Source organism: Patella vulgata, chromosome 2, assembly GCF_932274485.2.
Source record: "Patella vulgata chromosome 2, xgPatVulg1.2, whole genome shotgun sequence".
Lineage (NCBI taxonomy): Eukaryota > Metazoa > Mollusca > Gastropoda > Patellidae > Patella > Patella vulgata.
In genome coordinates, this window is record NC_065880.2 from 34001106 (window position 1) to 34019993 (window position 18888).

The 18888-nt window shown below is 35.2% G+C and overlaps 1 protein-coding gene across 1 annotated transcript; it reads left to right on the forward strand.

The window, feature by feature from the left end:
- Positions 1 to 11380: 11380 nt before the first annotated feature.
- LOC126809568 (rhodopsin) lies at positions 11381 to 16274 on the forward strand. The gene is made up of 4 exons (XM_050534196.1): positions 11381 to 11595; positions 13230 to 13366; positions 13717 to 15092; positions 15756 to 16274. Exons 1-3 carry the CDS (start codon positions 11381 to 11383, stop codon positions 15075 to 15077), a joined length of 1713 nt encoding a protein of 570 aa, XP_050390153.1. The 3' UTR covers positions 15078 to 15092; positions 15756 to 16274.
- Positions 16275 to 18888: the final 2614 nt, after the last annotated feature.

The following is an 18888-nucleotide window of genomic DNA, read 5'->3' on the forward strand; positions in this document are numbered from 1 at the left end:
GGGAATCAAAAACTAAAGTGTTACCTGCATTGGCCGAGAAAGTTCATCCAGATTTTCCGGCGTGGTTCTCCCTTGTCAGTGATGCAGGACGGAGGGGCTGACAAGGAAAGCTGTCTAGTCGTTCGGATGGGACGAAAAACCGAGGTCCCGTGGACACATTGGTGTGCACGTAAAGATCCCTTGGCAATTGGAATTCGATATAAGAGTAGGCCGTAGTGCCGCTGTCCGGGCAAAATTTCCCTCATAGCACACTGTATGGCGTATGCCCGTCTTCATTAGCCCAGGTTAGGAGCAGAACAGTAGGACGTTAAACTCCATTTCATTTCATTTCATTTGTCTCTGGTATTAACAAGAAACTATATAATATCATTATGTTTTTATGATTGTACAGAGAACATATATCATGTACATAATATTTCAAAATAAACAAAATATCGAACACAGTTTAACTATACATAAGAAAAGAACTTCCACTGGATACACATATATAAAAATTAGTATACAAGACGGTTATTAGACTAACGGAAGTCTGCTTCTGGGAACATATTATGCATAAAAAAAATTTATTCAGAGAAGTCGTGAAACTTACTGGTTAAATTGTTTTATCAAAGCATTTAATTTGTAGATAAGAGGAATATTGTACCTGAACATTAAAAATTCCAAATTTACCTTGACAAACAACTGGAGTAGAGACAGACAGCAAACACAAATACACAGCAAATAGATGAAGAACACTGACCGCCATCTTAGTTAAACTACGTATACAGTGATAACAAATATTTGTATCACTAATATAATATAGTCAGTTTATTTTCTAATGTATATAATACAACTATTACTGGGACGTCTAAGTATTAGTTTATACATTATATTGAGAAAATCTTAGAAATAAAAATAAAATTAGATTAATACTAATGTACATTTTACCTGTGATATCTGCTTTAAATTCTAAATTCTCTGTTTGTATGTTATTATTCAAGGGCAGCGTCCCTTTTTTGGGACGACCCTACAAATCAATATTAAAACAAAGAAAATCAAGATATTATTAAAGTAACAGTATTAGTATAATACATAAAGAGCCTAATTGACATTGACTTGAAAAAAAGTCTCATGGAGTTACCTCCCCTTCCAAGATGGCGTCCGTAATGACACAGCCTGCAAAATGCGAAAGTCAAAAGGGTCAAAGGTCAGTAATCCTTTTACAGTATATATTTCGGGAAAATTTTACGATCATATTAAAGGTTATGTGTTCTAGATTCTCAAATATGACTTTGTGCAAGAATAATCAAAATAGATTACTTTTAGTGAGCTGAATAAAGTCCGTCCCATTTTTGGGACGATGCCCATTAAAGGGCATGTTTTTCACATTTGCCATTTTGTACCTGCTAAGTTCCGAATAGTGAAATTTTTCAATTTTACAGCACAGATAGTGTTTTGTATAATTTTACAAGAATTTTTATAGCTTACTGAGTGTAAATGTACGGAAGCGTATATATAGGGGTCATGCAAAATTTTGTAGAAGGTCTCGAGATCCTGCGATCCTGTGATACTTTCTCGAAATCCCGTGATCACCTGGTAATTTTCTCGAGATCTCAGTTCTCGAAATCCCCTGATAATTTTCCTGAGATACTGACATCCTGTGTATCTTTTCTCGAGAATTTGAGTTAATTTTCTCGAGATATTGACATTCTATGTAAATTTTCTCGAGATCCCGAGTTAATATGAAACCTTATATGATAGTGTATCCACGTTGTGAAGCAACCATTGTCCCAATACTTCGCACCAAATTTGATAAAACAAATATACTCTTAACATTTGTTACAAAGGAAAACTGCTAACTAATGAAAGAATATACGGACAATCGATAGGACAACCATGATTTACACTAAATTTGAAATATGATTAAAATCGATTGGGTTCATCGTCTTATAGCCCAATACTTCACACCAAATATGAAATTCAAACCCTACCACGTTAGCTTTAATGTGTAAAGCTTTGAATTACAGACTTGTTTGTTAAATTATTTCAATTTAATGTGTGGGCGACGTTTAATTGAAAATGTTATATTCTGCATGGTTTTCGGACCATATTTTGTTTAAGAATAAAGCAAAACAGAGATTTTATTGTCTTGCGTCACAAATGCTTAGGAGCAGATTTTAAATAAAAAATCTTGAAAAACTCTGGGTTCTAACGCGTTCACAAGGTTTACCGGAAAATAGGAATAACGCCATAACAAAACTTCAGGGAGCGCTGCAAATCAATACGGTTCATTGTTCCGCCGAAAATAAATAGGGCTCCTCTGCTTGTGACACTAATGATTCAAAAGAAATTTGAACGATAGTCACGCAAAGTGTGGAGATACGCCCACGCAGCATATATGCATCAACAGCAGATTATTCGAAAGGAAAACTTGGTTGTTTAATAAATTGTATAAGGATCTAGCATTCATCAAGAAATCTAATCTCTATCGTGTTCCCCTGCTTGTTATCTCTCTGGGACAGAAATCTTATATTGCTGAAAATTAACAGGGGTCATCCTTGTCGCGGAACACTGAATATCGAAAATCCGTTAAAACACAAAATTTGAAACAAAACCGTTAAAAACTGTAGGCTCTTCCGAGCTATTAAGGTTTTCGGGAAAGTGTGTGTACGTGTGTGTGTGGGGGGGGGGGGGTAAACTCCGAAACAACAGGTTGTGGGGCGCTGAGAATACGTTAAAACTACGCACACACATGAAATTACCCGAGATCTCGAGAAAATTTACACAGGGTGGCAAGATCCCGAGAACATTAACTCCAATTCTCGAGATCGTTAACGCAGCTAGGATGGGAGATTCTCGAGAAATTTATTAGGTGATTTCGAGAACATTAAATTGAGATCTCGAGAAAGTATTACAGGATCGCAGGATCTCGAGGCCTTCTACAAAATTTTGCATGACCCCTATACGCTTCCGTATAAATGAAACCGTGGATCGGATATTGGATGACGAGGACGACTTAAATGGTGCCGATATTTTTATTCAACCCCCAGAATAAATTAAGTAGGAGAATATGTCTGAATAAACCAGAAGAATTTTCCGTCACCTGTAATTTTTTAACGCCGGTTAAAGCGATTTAGTAAAATATACAGCAAAATGGGACTTTAGCCTACATGGGATTTTACATTATTTAACGTTTGATATTTTATACAAATATAATTAGAAATGAAATAAATTACCTGATCTAAATAAAAACTAGTTGTTTCTTTGTTAAACCGTCATTATAATTTCCACTGCTATTGTTTATATTTTTATTAAAACATGTACCCTCTTGTGGGCAGCGTCCCATTTTTGGGACAGCCTTTGAAATGACCAAAATTAACAGATTTTTAAAATTTAACCGATTTTAAACTACTAAAACTTCAATTTCGTGACATTTTAGACATCATATTAAAAAATCAAACAAATTTGATATCTCGCCCAAGATTGGGTTAATAACAAGGAAGTGATTCGGGAATATACAGAGTTTACACGTAATTCCAAATCCACTTACATAGCCATGATTGTATAGGATGCGTATATTGCATGTTATGAGATCAATTGGGCGCACGATTTCAACCGGAGTTAATTTTTAAATAGATATACCATTTTCGCTACGTTATCCTGTCCGACATTCAAATAACATATTTTCAGGGAAATAATCGAGTTCATGATCTATGAGAAGGTTTTGGCAAAAGACCTTGCACTTGGTTATTGAGTATTAATAAATATATTTAAAAAAAACTATTTGCCTTGACAAACGACTGGAGAGAAAAACAAATCCACACAATCACACAGTAAACAATGAAAAAGAATGACCACTATCTTGTTGTCTTTCCATATTATATTCAATTTGAAATATTTCTATTACCAAGATAAGATTATCAATTAATGGTATGAAACCTGTACTAGGTATTTGTTCTGCTTCGTTCTCATCTCGTAACCACCTTTATGTGTGGTAGTATTTGGTAATTTATGCGAAATTGCCTTAGGCGAATATATAGGTGCACCAGAGGAATGATTTATAATTCGCCATAGGAATATGCTTTTTGTCATTTGACGTAAATTTGTTCGGATTTGAATTTCACAAGGGACTCTCTGTTATAACATAGCTAAGTGGGTGCGGAATACAAGATATATCTCTGTAAGTTATAGATCGCCATATTCTTATCAGTGCTGCATACTTCTAAAATTAACAAATCCGTGCCACCAAGGAGAAAATTAAGATCGAAAGTAGGAATTAGGTTAATGGAAAGTCTGACAACAATAAATTTGGATCTTTTGGGTTCCTGGCTTCTTCGATCTGAATTTGACCGAATCTGCGGGTAGCATATTATGCATGTTCATTTATGGTATCAGGCAAACAGACCAGCAGTAAATATCCGCTTGATCGCCAATATAACTAATAGGGGTGACATCGGGACGAGTTAATTAGCTCTAAATATTAACTTTTTTGTCCATGCACAAATTAAATTCTAAATCATTTTTGTTTTTTAATTATTGAAAAAAAAAATAATGGTGCTTAAAATAGCTGGATAAAAAATACTTCCTTTTTAGTGAAAATGGGTATATAAAATAGTACGCGGAAGCGTAAAATGAGTAAAAGTTGCAAGTTTTGCCAAGGATAGTTTGTATTACTACACTAAGCGTGACCTTAAAGGTCAGTCATCTTGGTTAAAGGCTTGAATAAGTGGTCCATTCACAACAGTTAATGATTTTATGGAATGGAATAGGTCTCGTCACCATTGTCAGAATGTAGAACCATAACTGGACTATGTGTCGAACACGTGTCTTGTTTACCCATATACTGCGTGTTATTAAATACAAATTAACAGTATCGATGAAATTCTCCCTGATTTAATAACTGAAAATAGCATAAACCAACAAGACACAATATCGACCAATAGTAATCACATCATATTCAATTCCTAGTTCAAGTACATCGTAAATGTACCGAGGATAAAAAGCTGGTAGCAATCACGCTATTAACAGGTGCATAATATATATATATATATATTTCAAAGCTTAGCTTGCCCTCCTTGGTTGTAATATGAAATACAGTTCACCAACAGAACATAAGACATTTAAAATTCGTGCATTACAGAAGTTCTTTGAAAAATAATTACATAAGTAAGACTGGTGACTGCACAGTACAGCTAAAAAAATGAGTGTCAATTGTCACTACACTGTTCGTCTATAATGTATTGTGTTGGGCCGTGTAACTAGCATTCCATTCACAAATCGTCATGTTGCATATATAGGTCGTAATTGTGTTTTAATATAAGCTGGAAATGTAAAATATAATTTAAGCTGGAAATGTAAAATATAATTTAAGCCATATTTAGAGCAATATGCTCCCAAACTACAAAATTGTCACGGAAGCTTGGCTCTCTACGCCCTGAAAGGATGTTTAATTGATACGAACAGATTTGTAAACAAGAATGTTCAAAAGCGAAAAAACATTCCCGGGACACAAGCTAGTTTACGGAGACCTGTGCTTAAAGGAGCTAAATCGCTAATATTTGGGACCTAGAAATTGACACAAGTGGTCCGCAACTCATATAATACCGTAATATGAATGTATATAAACTGATTTACATTCAATCGTTTCCGTTTTTACTCTAATTTCAAATCAGTTATGTTCCGTGAAATAAGCCAGCAGTCTCAATCGAGTGAAAATTCCTAGCGTCTGGTTATTCCAGTCTACATAAGCCGTTTGGTTTGGTGCAATATGTCTAGCCTCGTTCCTCTAGTCTCTTGCTAGAACTGGGGCTGAAACGCATTATGGTACACGATTCGTGTACCAATGGTAAAATATTTATTTTGTCTTAAATATTGGATATCAGGAGCCCACCCTTTTCCGGTAAGATCACAGTATCAATGTTGTTTTAAAATGACAAATAATTCGTGTTTTAAATGTTGAAGATTTTGGATGATATTGAGTTAGAGACTTAGCTCCTTTAAGCACACCTTAGCACAATGGTAAATGCGACACTGTAGATGTATATATACATATATTATATAAAGAGATGGACTGTTTGCTACGAAAATGGTGATTCTCGGAATGCAATCTGGTATTCTTTGAGTCATACTTTCTCATTAAACATCATAAAGGATTCAGCGAACCATAAAATATGCAGATATTACGTACGGGCTGTGTTAAGGGGGCATTGTGTAAGATTAGATAAAGAACTGATAGTTTTCCCTATAATAGTTTTAAAAAAAGATAATGAAAAGGGAATATGTTGAAAATTTCAAATTACTTCCCTCTGAGTCGAGTTATCGCCGACACAATTAATGTTAATAAATGTCTAATTAATAATTTATATAACATTATAGGCAGATTTAGTTCTTGCATAATGCTTGTTTAACCTGGCACACGTTCACAATAATACATCCATGTTGGTTTGGACATTAATTAATAGCGTTTTGCATACAATCTGTTTAAAATTCTACCATTGTGCAGTTCATATAAAGCACATCGAGCTTTAAGTGGGGCTGTTCTGCTCGTGTTCTATGACAAAGTTTTGGCGAACTGTTATATCCATACTTTCAATTTGTGGACACTGTACTTGAACCTTGAGAACTATTTAAAACAACTAGAAAAGAATCTTAATAAATAAAAGTTACACAACAAACAAATTAAGAACACTGGTCGCCATTTCAATATTATCTAATATAATCTAATTTATAATCAAACTCTTTAACAATAATGGTTGAGGATGTGTCTGTTTATGTATTTTGTGTCTTAGTAAATTTTTGCGCAAGCACTCATTGAGGTCTTAAAAACCATAAAAATGTATAAATGAAGAGTTAAAGATACATTGTCACGAAAGTTTTTATCAAGTGGTTATTTCCCAAAAAAGTATTTCAAATTTGGTATGTTATATATATATATATATATATATATATATATATATATATATATATATATATATATATATAGATAGATAGTATAGCCACCCAATGTTACTAAAAAAAATACTGGATTACAAGAAAAAAAACAACGAAAAAAAACCCAACAAAAACATGTGGTAAGCACTGTGCCCAAATGTCAGGGTATCACAAACTGGCAACCCGACGGCTTGTCCGACGGCTTATTGTATGCTAGCTTGACAGAGGGAGCGGTTGTTATTTTGTGATCGAATGGTTGGTGGTTTGGGGAACATTGAGAGGTGTAAACGTATAACAGACTCCAGACTCTGCAATTAAACGGTGGGAAAAGACGTTGACAGAAAATAATTCAAGAATTTACATAGGCCTCAATATGTATGGTAAATGAACAGTAAGTAATGACAAATACATTCTGAAAATGCCCCCGCCCCTCAACCAAGTTAGTTGACAAACATAGCCTTTAAAAACAATTTTGTATAGCCTAGGGTATCCCATCGCGAATACAAAGTTTTGAGAGGGATTTGAAGCAAATTGTTCATTGCTAAATTAGTTTGAATATGATTTTGGTCCAAATAAATCATCATCAAATCACACAGTTTGTACGCGGGAAAGTATCTTTAATATGTGTATTTAAGTGCTGAACTGATTGGTCGCCATACATTAATAATGGCATAAAGATAAGATTGATTGTATTTCACCATGAAATTTCGTTCAGGATAACGCTAATTTCTAGTCGCCGTTCACAAAGGATTGCACTCAATCCTCCCTATAATATATTTTTATTTGGAATAAATGTTCAGGAAACCAAACATGAAGCATGTTCAAATATAAACACTAAATGCAACATCGTGATCACTTCAAAGTAGTCCATTATTATATATCTATTTTGAGAAATTGCTTTAGGTAATTTTATGTCTGTGATATTTGTTTTTTGTGCTTAATTTGAAATATTGAATACTTATATTTCCTAGTACATGTAAAACACAGAACGGACTTAATATAGCATTATTATTTGATTGGTCAAAGCAAGGCGTCTAGAAAAAAAGGCAATCTCATTACAACGAAATAATTCTCAATTAATTCCCCTTGTGCACGCGATCTATGGAACCACCCAGAACCCTGCCCGAGCTGATCTGGGTATATTCTGGAATCAAGGTCAGACAGAAAGGTATATAACCATTGCCTGGAGCAACGTTTACTTGTTGACAAGATTCAGACCAGTGTACAAGCATCGGAGCTCTTTTTAAAAGGTAGGACCATTTTAGATATAATTTTTATTTATTTCGTGCAGTGTTTATTTATTTCAGGAGATACTGTGCCCTCCAAGGACACCAATTGTGCATTTTAGACAATATGAATTCTCTATAAGACACTGTAATATTTTATGGGCAGTGCTTATTTATTTCTAACTTATATTTTAATAATAAAATGGATATGGAAAACAAGTAAGTTTGGATGTATATTCTACGGAAGCGTATAGGGGTCATGCAAAATTTTGTGGAAGACCTGTGATACTTTCTCGAGATCTCAATTTAATGTTCTCGAAGTCCCCTAATAATTTTCTCGAGAATCAACCATCCCGTGTTAACGATCTGGAGAATTGGAGTTAATGTTCTCGGAATCTTACCATTTGCGCGTATTTTTTAACGTATTGTAAGCGACCTATGTCGTTTCGGAATTGATACCCCCCCCCCCCCAACACACACACACTTTTCCGAAAACCTGAATAGCATGATAGAGCCTATAGTTTTTAACGGATTTGTTTCAAATTTGGCAGCGGCCCTCATCGTTCTGGAGTTACCCCTCCCCCGCCCCTTTTCAGAAAACCTTGTTAAAGCAATAGATACTAAAATTGTATTCATACTTTCCCGTCTGGTGAACGCGAGAGTTTTTCAAGATTTTGTTTTAAAATCTGCCGCGAACCCTAACGATTGTCCGTTTATTCTTTCATTAGTTAGCAATTTTCCTTTTTAGCAAATGCCAGAGTATTTCTTTGGGGTATTTTTTTACTAATTTGGGGCGAAGTATTGGACCAATGGTTGCTTCACAACGTGGAGACACTATCATAAGACACTGTGGATCTGGGGACATTATCATATGTCGTCAAGATCTCGACACTATTAACTCGAGATCTCGAGAAAATTTACACAGGATGTCAATTTCTCGAGAACAGTAACTCAAATTCTCGAGATCGTTAATTCAGGATGAAACTATCCCAAGAAAATTACCAGGTGATCACGAGATTTCGAGAAAGGATCACAGGACCTTCTACAAAATTTTGCATGACCCCTATACGCTTCCGTAACATTCACAGAACTTATATACACTTTCCATAATGTCATACAATAAGCTAACTACAACATATAAAATACTTTCAAAATCATCAAAAAAATATGCTACTTTTATCTGAAAACAAATTATAAGTGAGTAAGTAAATTGTATACAGTAAACAGCTAACTTTGTTTGATTTCTTATACAATGTTACCATTCAGTTTAATCTTAAAAGTAACAGGAGATTAGTAAACCACTCTTACATATAATTTTAAACAGCACTTTTATGAGAAAAGTGTCACTGTCGTATGCTCCATCCTTTACCACCAGATGATGGGGTGGGGTGAGCGATATAATGATACTGACATACACTGTAAAAAAAAAATTTTGTAAAAACAAACAGAAAAATTTATGGCAGCAGTTTTACCAGATATTCTTTCTGTAAGTGTATTCTGTTTTTTCCAACAGACAATTTCTGTTAAGTCACAGAAGCATGTTTCTGTAAATTACAGGGGAAAAAATCTGGTAAATTTGCTGCATTAGTCAATGAATTTACAAAAATATTCAAAATGAGAAGAAATTAAGAGCAAGAAATTTTACATGGCTTCAAATTTTGTGATTTCTGAAGACTAGGTTTACTACTTTATATCGTATCTTCTTCGTCTTGCAATTTTTTTTTATCTTCAATGTAAACCATAATGAAAATGACGAAGCACATACAGAAATTAAAAGGTTTTAATTTTCCTGCATATGTCACGGAGTATCCTATCGGCGACATCTTGTGAAGGCTGTGGAGATAACTGTTTACATGTAGGACTTACGGCTCTTTAACATGTACCGCCAATAGCACGCGGAGTCCCAGTGGTTAGTCCAAACTGGACAAATTCAAACCTGCAACACTGACAAGGAAGGACACGTTGCAAAACAAGCATGGGTAGCTTCCCTGGCTAATGGCTAATAGGCCAGCATCATATTCACTGAGACATCACGTCTCTTACACATTAATATTGTTTACATGGTCCATTTGAAATATTTCTACAATACAACATACATTTACATGGCCTCTTTTGATCACAGATTCCAAAGATAAAAAAAACAGCTGAGTACAGCGACTGTGTCTTTATATCAAATAACATACTAAGCATCTACCTATGCTGTAGATTTGCCTTCACACATACATATTATTAGGAAGACTTACCTTCACATCTTATTGTTGATTTTTTTTATTTATTTTTTTTATTTTTATCGTCAGCACATCCACCGCCATAAGTAAAACGCGCGACGCGCTTGCGTTAACTGAATTCAACAATATAACTTTGTCAATTAGCAGAACAGTGCCGTTAATATACAAATTATTCTGGAATATTACAGGTCTTTTGATTAATAACAAAATTTATATTGCTAATAAACAGTTTCTATCAGCTTATATACTGATAAATATGTAAAAATACATGTGTTTCCATCCAAATACAGAAATACAACTAAAACAACGGATCTTATGGTAACAAAAAGTAGGGATTTAAAAAGCATATATTTTTTTACAGTGTTTGCATAAATGAAATTGAATCACAATGTGATCCTATTAATTCATAATAAAAATTGACGTCAAACGGGGTGTTGGATTTCTCTCTTTAAAAAGCTCAGTGTGTGTGTATGCCCTGCGTAATTTGGAGAGGATGATGGCATCATACTTTGCCAAAGATGATGGCATCATACTTTGCCAACTGTCGATTTCCTTAACAGGAACCTGGCAAAACCCCTCCTGCAAAAATTCCTGGATCCGCCCCTGAATTTACCAGGTTATATACACTGTATAAGTATTTGTATAACATATTTTGATTTAATTCCTTTAGAACGTATGGCATGCACCGTCTTGTCTTGATAGACAATCCTTTTAGTGGAGAGATGGTGCAGTTCGTTGAGTCTAAATGAGCCGAATCACGCGAGTTCTAATAACTGATTGATTACACGGCAAATAAATAAATATCGGACACAACAATCGGGGAAGGGAAATTTTAACGGTCGAAGATACATTTTATCAGCCACCAAAATTCTAACATCGCGGAAAACTATGATATACACATTTCAATAGTATTGTACATGCAATTGGAAGCTGAAACAGAAATAGATTTTAAAATCAATATTTAGTTTTATTAAAATTAACAAATTAATGTTACTTAATACTTTTCAGAATTTAATAATGGCTTCTACAGCAATGCAAGCGGCGACCACAGCAGCGTCAACACAGAATGTCACCCACTTGTATGATACATATACTGATATGTTTGTTCATCCACATTGGAAACAGTTTCCACCAATTGCACCAGCTTGGCATAATTTTATTGGTATATTTATCACATTTGTTGGAATAAGCGGTTGTCTTGGTAACTTTGTAGTTATCTACACATTTAGCAAGTAAGTGGATATTGTTGTTTGTTTTAACAAAAAGAGCGGGTTTTTGTGGTTTATTTGTCTAATTAACAATTGTTTATACTAATGGAAACAGACTTTAAACCACAGTTTAAATAGTTTATCTTCGCAATGGTCTAAAATGTTTTCACCAACCTTAACAGAAGTTGTCGAGTCTGTACATTTATCGGTTGTTTGTTGACATATTTGCTCAACATAATAATCATTTTGGTCGATTAATGGGAATAGACATTAAGCAAAAGGTTAAATCGTTTATCTTTACAATGTCCAATGAGAGAGAGAGAGAGAGAGAGAGAGAGAGAGGGGGAGGTGTATTGGGTATTCTGTAAAGAATAAACAACCCATGTCTCGTGTCTCGTGAAAGAAATACGTCACTACTTATATAAAGTCAATCGGATTAAAATCGGATATTATTTTCGTTCTGTCTATTCGGATTTTCATATCATTAATCACACTGATCCGCAGTGAATATTCGCTTGGCCGCTACATTTACTGATAAGGATGACATCGATGCGACTTAATGACTACAAAATATTGACTTTTTTCTTTCGACAAATTAAATTCTGAAACATTTTTTTTTAGTATTAGAAAAATAAATAAAGGTGTTTGAAGTATATCTTGATAAAAAATATTCCATATTTAGCGTAAATAGGTACAGAAAATAGTACGCTGAGGCGTAAAATGGGTAAAACGATAAAATTTTGCCCGTACCAGTTCATATTACTACGTTCGATGTAAACAACGCACGTGTGACCATCAATTTGACGTTTTTTTCTGTTTGTTTACTCTGAATTCTTTCAGAAGTACATTTTTTACCGTCTAATCTGATTGACCTGCTCGTGTTTGTTTTAAAACAACAAAAACAAGCCACAGAAGTAATCTTTTTTGGCGTTATTGATGCCATCTTGCTTTGTTGGTAAACATTGTGATGTGACGTCACCCTCAGAACTACAGCGGTCTGACCTTTTAAAGGTCAGTCATCTTGGACAGCGATAAAAGACGGATGTCGCATTAGGTCTGTAAAACAGATTGATCATTAATATCTAAAGACATGTTTCAGAATAGCACGCCCAGGGCCTATAAAGATCGTATAATACCATGGGCTTTGATTATAGACAACCAATTAAACATAGAAAACCAAAGCTTTTCATAAGTTTGGGTACATTTTGCTTGACTTAAGAATCAATTGCCTCCATCTTGTAAATACCGTAACCCATTTCGCATATGTTATAGCCTATTGTATATATGTGTTGTTATGCCTTGGGTTTTTAAATACAGTTATGTTCTGATCTGTTCTATTCTTAGTTGGTTGACCAAACCCAATCTGTGCCTTACTGAACGTCCCCCATAAAGCAATGCGTTCAGGTCAAGATGAAGCGAACTCAACAACCGAAAATAAGAATGAACGAAATGTTGGTTGACTGATATGCATGTATAGCTAAACAATGCTATGGTTTGGGCTTTGACTTCAGAAGCAACAGTTAATAGTCACAAGGGAACCAACAAAGATTATTTTCCTCAGAATATCCCCAGAGTTGGCCTGATCTGTCATAAGAGCTACGTGTAAATTGCTATCACATCTTTCATATCTGGTCATTTTGTTCTCTTTATTTTTCTAGAACAAAATCTCTGCGAACAGCATCCAATATGTTTGTAGTAAACTTGGCTCTCAGTGACTTAACCTTTTCTGCAGTAAATGGTTTTCCTCTGTTCAGCTTATCAGCATTTAATCATCGGTGGATATTCGGCAAAGTTGGTAAGCAGTAAGGACACGCAAACTCTTCGTGATTAGTTGTTCTAATAATCAGTAATTATCTGTATAGGAAATAAGATCAATTATCACGCTATATATATTGGATCAAACACATCATTATATATCTATATATATATATACTTTACTTGCTTACTTATATACATGTATGTATATCCCAAAAGATAGGATGAATGAATCACGTAACATTGTGATTCGAAATTATTAACTATTCAAATCAAATTCAAGGATGCATTATTATATTGGCAATAAAAATATAGATTGGAAATAATGTTACTTTAACAACTTTGCTCGGTCGGTATCTTTATAAACAAATTATTTTTCCCGTCTTTCAGCGTGTGAATTGTATGGTTTAACTGGAGGAATATTTGGTCTGATGTCCATCAACACAATGGCTGTGATATCCATTGATCGGTATTTTGTCATCACCCGACCATTCTCGGCAATGCGTAACATGACACACAAACGTGCCTTCCTGATGATCGTATTTGTATGGATATGGTCCATTCTTTGGGCTATTCCACCCATTTTTGGTTGGGGGGCATACATTCCCGAAGGTTTCCAGACATCGTGTACCTTTGATTACCTGACCCGTACCGATAGCCAGAGATCCTTCATCATGAGTATGTATTTGTGTGGATTTGTTCTTCCTCTAGCAATTATTGTCTTTTGTTACATTTTCATCATCAGATCCGTCATGAACCACGAGAAGGAGATGCACAAATTGGCTGATAAACTCGATGCTAAGGATGCTCGCGGTGACAAAGAGAAAGCGAGAGCAGAGATAAAGATCGCAAAAGTATCCATGACCATCATTATTTTGTATTTACTGTCTTGGACCCCATACGCTATAGTTGCTCTCATCGCCCAGTGGGGACCGGCTAGTTGGGTCACTCCATTCGTCTCAGAAATACCCGTCCTCTTTGCTAAAGCATCTGCTATGCACAATCCCATCGTCTACGCTTTGAGTCACCCCAAATTCCGGGATGCAGTCAGTCGCTTGATGCCATGGTTCCTATGCTGTTGTGCTTTAAGCGAAAAGGAAAAGAAACTCCGAGACGAAGCTAATAGGAATAAGTTGTCCAGAATGACCAGTCAGACCAGCAATATTTACAGTGACGGGTCCAGCGTTATGAGTAACCTGAGCGATACCACCTGTCCAAATAACGGCGGCATTGAAATGGGTCCCAGTGGACGACAGGGAAGCAGACGTATGCGTGACGTCCAAGAAACATCCATGGGAGTAGACAATAATGGTGATTTAATCAGAGATATACTACAAGCATTTGTTGGTGTTGTTCAGGGGAGAAACAACCAACCAGCTGCTCCACCACAGGTACCCATGTATGTTCAATATCCATACGGATTACCAGCAGAGCTCATTGGACCAGATGGCCACCCAAGGCAAGACGTATATTCTATTTCCCAAGGCGCAATTCCTTCGGGTATAGATCCAAGGGTCTTGCAACAGTTAGGCATACCCACTGGGATTACACTGTCCAAAGATCAAATCTATCTGCCGAAGGATGAAAATGATATGCCCCCACCACCAGAGCGATCCCCACAACGGTCTCCAAATAGAGAATCGACCCCAATCCCTGGACAGGTTCCAACGAACACTCCAGCAGCTGTCCTTGAGACGCAACAAACAACTGACGTTGGACACGACAACAAAACATTTGAACATGAGCTATAAAAAGCATAAAATGGGGTAAGTAAAATCTTTAAGATACCGTAATTGATGAAATACGTGTGACTAATGGTCGTTGAATACAAAAAACAAAGCCAGCTATAAAGGAAAAGGGCAGTCGTTGGTAGCGTATTGAGAGTGGTGGAGCTAAATTTGATTTAAATATGGGTCGTTTGTGCGGTCATTTACAGCGAGCAGTCGATGAATAGGAGTGACCGTTTTAGCACGATTGAGTGTATAGGAATGAAAAGTTTTAAAAATTCGAAATGTTTTATAGATGGCGCAAACTAGTTTGATTTATGCCCCAGATTATTTTTGATTTTTCATCTAATTTGGTAACATACAATTTTTGGGTCCAGGACGACAGTATCCCATTTTGTTTTCGTCATGGAAAATAAAACATTTTTTTATAGTGGGGTGATTAGGGATTATCTACAGATATCTTTCAGTTCTATTTTTAGCCATGTCATTAAGAATAAGATGTAAATATTGTATATTTATCACAAGAAAATAGACAAGGCTAATTTAGTGAATGGACAATATCTCAATGAATCCAACCAATTAATTGTAAGATTAAAAGCATGATCAATGCCTTGACATTGACCATGTTGCTTCCTAGACGTAAAAAATAAAGCGTTTGACTTTTCCTCGACAATAAATAGCAGTAATAATTTTACATTTCAGAGATTTTGTAGAATGGAATTTAGATGAATAGACAGGCACATGTAAATAATACTGTATATATAGAAAGCCTTATCGTATATTACTCGCACATTTCATGCTCTTTAACAGATATACCGGGATAATCCATCTGTACATATATATATTACCCCGATATAATAGGTATCGAGTTCGAGATCTGCGCTATTTATTAACAAATTGGTTGATCGGTGACTGACGACCAATCCGTATATTCTGATGGAAAATACAATTAGACATTTGTGATAATTTGACAATCTACAGAAATCACATTTGTTATATTAGCCTAATAATATCTGCAGAAATAATATTTGTTATCTTAGCCTAATTTGTAAATAATATTATGTTATAGTATGAAGTATGTCTACTTGTAACTAACGATCCAATATGTTTTCAATTTGTGTAATATTTTTTTGCAATCGTTGAAATAGGTGCAAATAAAATGTAAGTTTAATTATATTCCTGTGGAAGAGTTTAATTCTGGGTCTTCTATTAAATATAACAACCAAGTAATGTATATTAAGTAATAACATTGTCCGTTATGTTGTACATTGTATTATTTGTGTCCTTGATTCTTAGCCATACAAATAAAGGTTTTAAATAAAGATTTTTCGTTTAATTTATTGAGGTGTAAAGTCAATAAGCGGGAGAGAGGGAATGGAGAGAGAGAGAGAGAGAGAGAGAGAGAGAGGGGGGGGTCTAGCGTCCACTCGAAACAATCTAGGCCATCTCGGAACTAACATATTGTTCAATTGTATTTCAATAATTCACTTGCGGGTAGGGGTCTTTAGTAGTGGGAGGAAGCCGGTGGACCCGGAGAAAACCCACTGGGTTGGATAGGCGATCCTACTCCTTGTCACGTACAAGCGGGGATTTGAAACCACGCCACTTGGTTCAATGACAGACCTTATGACTTCACTCGCACGCGTTAAAGCACTAGACCCCACCCCACCCTGTCAATAAGCGATTCTTATTGAAATGTTTATTATACATGTCGGTACTTATCCCCACCAGTAGTTAGGTTGTACGAAAAGACATGAAAGGCTATCAAAAGTTTGTTCAACTGGGTCATTAGTATAATTATACACCCAGGGATATCAGTAAGTGTACAAATTGACATGAACTTGACAGAGTTTCCAGAACCCTTGACAATTGGAATTCGAAATAAGAATAGGTCGTAGAGCTGCTGCCAGGGTAAAATGTCTCCACACTACATGGCGTAGTCCCGTCTTCACCAGATCGTCAAAAGTCCTAACCACTTCCATTGTATTAAAAGAAAGTTCCAGCCAGGATCTTGAATTCTTACTTTCATTGCAAGGTCATATTATGTAATCGAAATCCGCGTGCGATTGACAAAGCAACAGCTTTGTGATCATTGTAGTCACAACATAGGTCATACCGCGTAGCCGACATTTTTAATCGCGATCGTGGATCTATTCCACAGATAAATGCAATTAAAAATTTAGTAAAATTTACTTATCACGCACCAGACAAAATTCTTTCCAGAAATTCAATCGTGTTAATTTAAATTGTTCAAGAATACGTCGATAGAAAAGTAAATTTAAGTAAGTCTTAGTTAATGGTAATTCAGTTATCCATCCATAAAAAAAAAATGTTTCCCGTGCAGCGAAAATTTTCTCGACTGAAATTTGAACTGGACACCGCGAATGTGCACGCTTCGGTGGCTTGTCTCGAAGTGATTTCTGGCTATGCTATAGCTACGAGAACGTAGCTAAAAACGCTGAGAAATACTGATGTGCTTGTTTTTAGCTACGATTGGATGCTTTTAGTTCCAAGTGACAAACTCAATTTCTTTATTAATGTATGTACCATCTTAAAATAAGTTAATTGTTCAAGAATACGTCGATAGAAAAGTAAATTTAAGTAAGTCTTAGTTAATGGTAATTCAGTTATCCATCCATAAAAAAAAAATGTTTCCCGTGCAGCGAAAATTTTCTCGACTGAAATTTGAACTGGACACCGCGAATGTGCACGCTTCGGTGGCTTGTCTCGAAGTGATTTCTGGCTATGCTATAGCTACGAGAACGTAGCTAAAAACGCTGAGAAATACTGATGTGCTTGTTTTTAGCTACGATTGGATGCTTTTAGTTCCAAGTGCCAAACTCAATTTCTTTATTAATGTATGTACCATCTTAAAATAAGTTAATTTTATACTATTAGTACTTATTACACATACGCAGTCCAATCTACTGAAACAACATTCATTTATCAGCAAATATTGACAATAAAGTAAATAAAGCGTTGTTTTTATCAAAATTGATTCGGACGTTCATAATAACGCCGTATTACTACTGCGCAACTCTGATTAGATGGGTACTTTGGTTGGCTATTGCACACGAGGCAATGTGTTAAAGACGTAAATTTAAAATGTCGGAAAAAGCAATCTACTGTCGCTTTGATTTAAAAAGAGGGGATTTGTACCCGTTTCGGGTAGGATTATATGCTTAATTGTAGTTGGGTGTGGCAGAAATATTATAAATAACAATAACCAATCGTTGTTTTGATTAAAAATATTGTCAATTTTGTTTACAAACGCCGGGTGCGATTCGCTACCGCATGTGCTACATTGAAGGTAATAGCATCATCTCTTATCTCGAAACACGGAGGGTTGAGAGGTAAGGTTTGTTATCTAGCTATGCTAGTCCCCCGGTACGATAACAGGGTCTATATAAATATTGTGGTGTAATTGTAAAGATATTTGGAGATATTTATTTATGGTGGGTCTGGCTTCTTATTGGCCAAATTTGAAATTTTACATTTTTACGGTAAATTGCTAATACTAAATTCAGTAGACGGATAAAGTTCAAGTGAAGACAGATTTTAATATGATGATTCCACTGACAGATTTTAGAAATGATTCCACTATAACAGATTTTAAAATAATGATTACTATAACATTTTAAAATAATTACACTATTACACATTTTAAAATGATTACACTATTACACATTTTAAAATGATTACACTATTACACATTTTAAAATGATTACACTATTACACATTTTATAAGCGGTTGCCATGCAAGATTTTTACGGTAAATTGCTAATAATAAATTAAGTATTCCACTATGACAGATTTTAAAATGATTCCACTATTA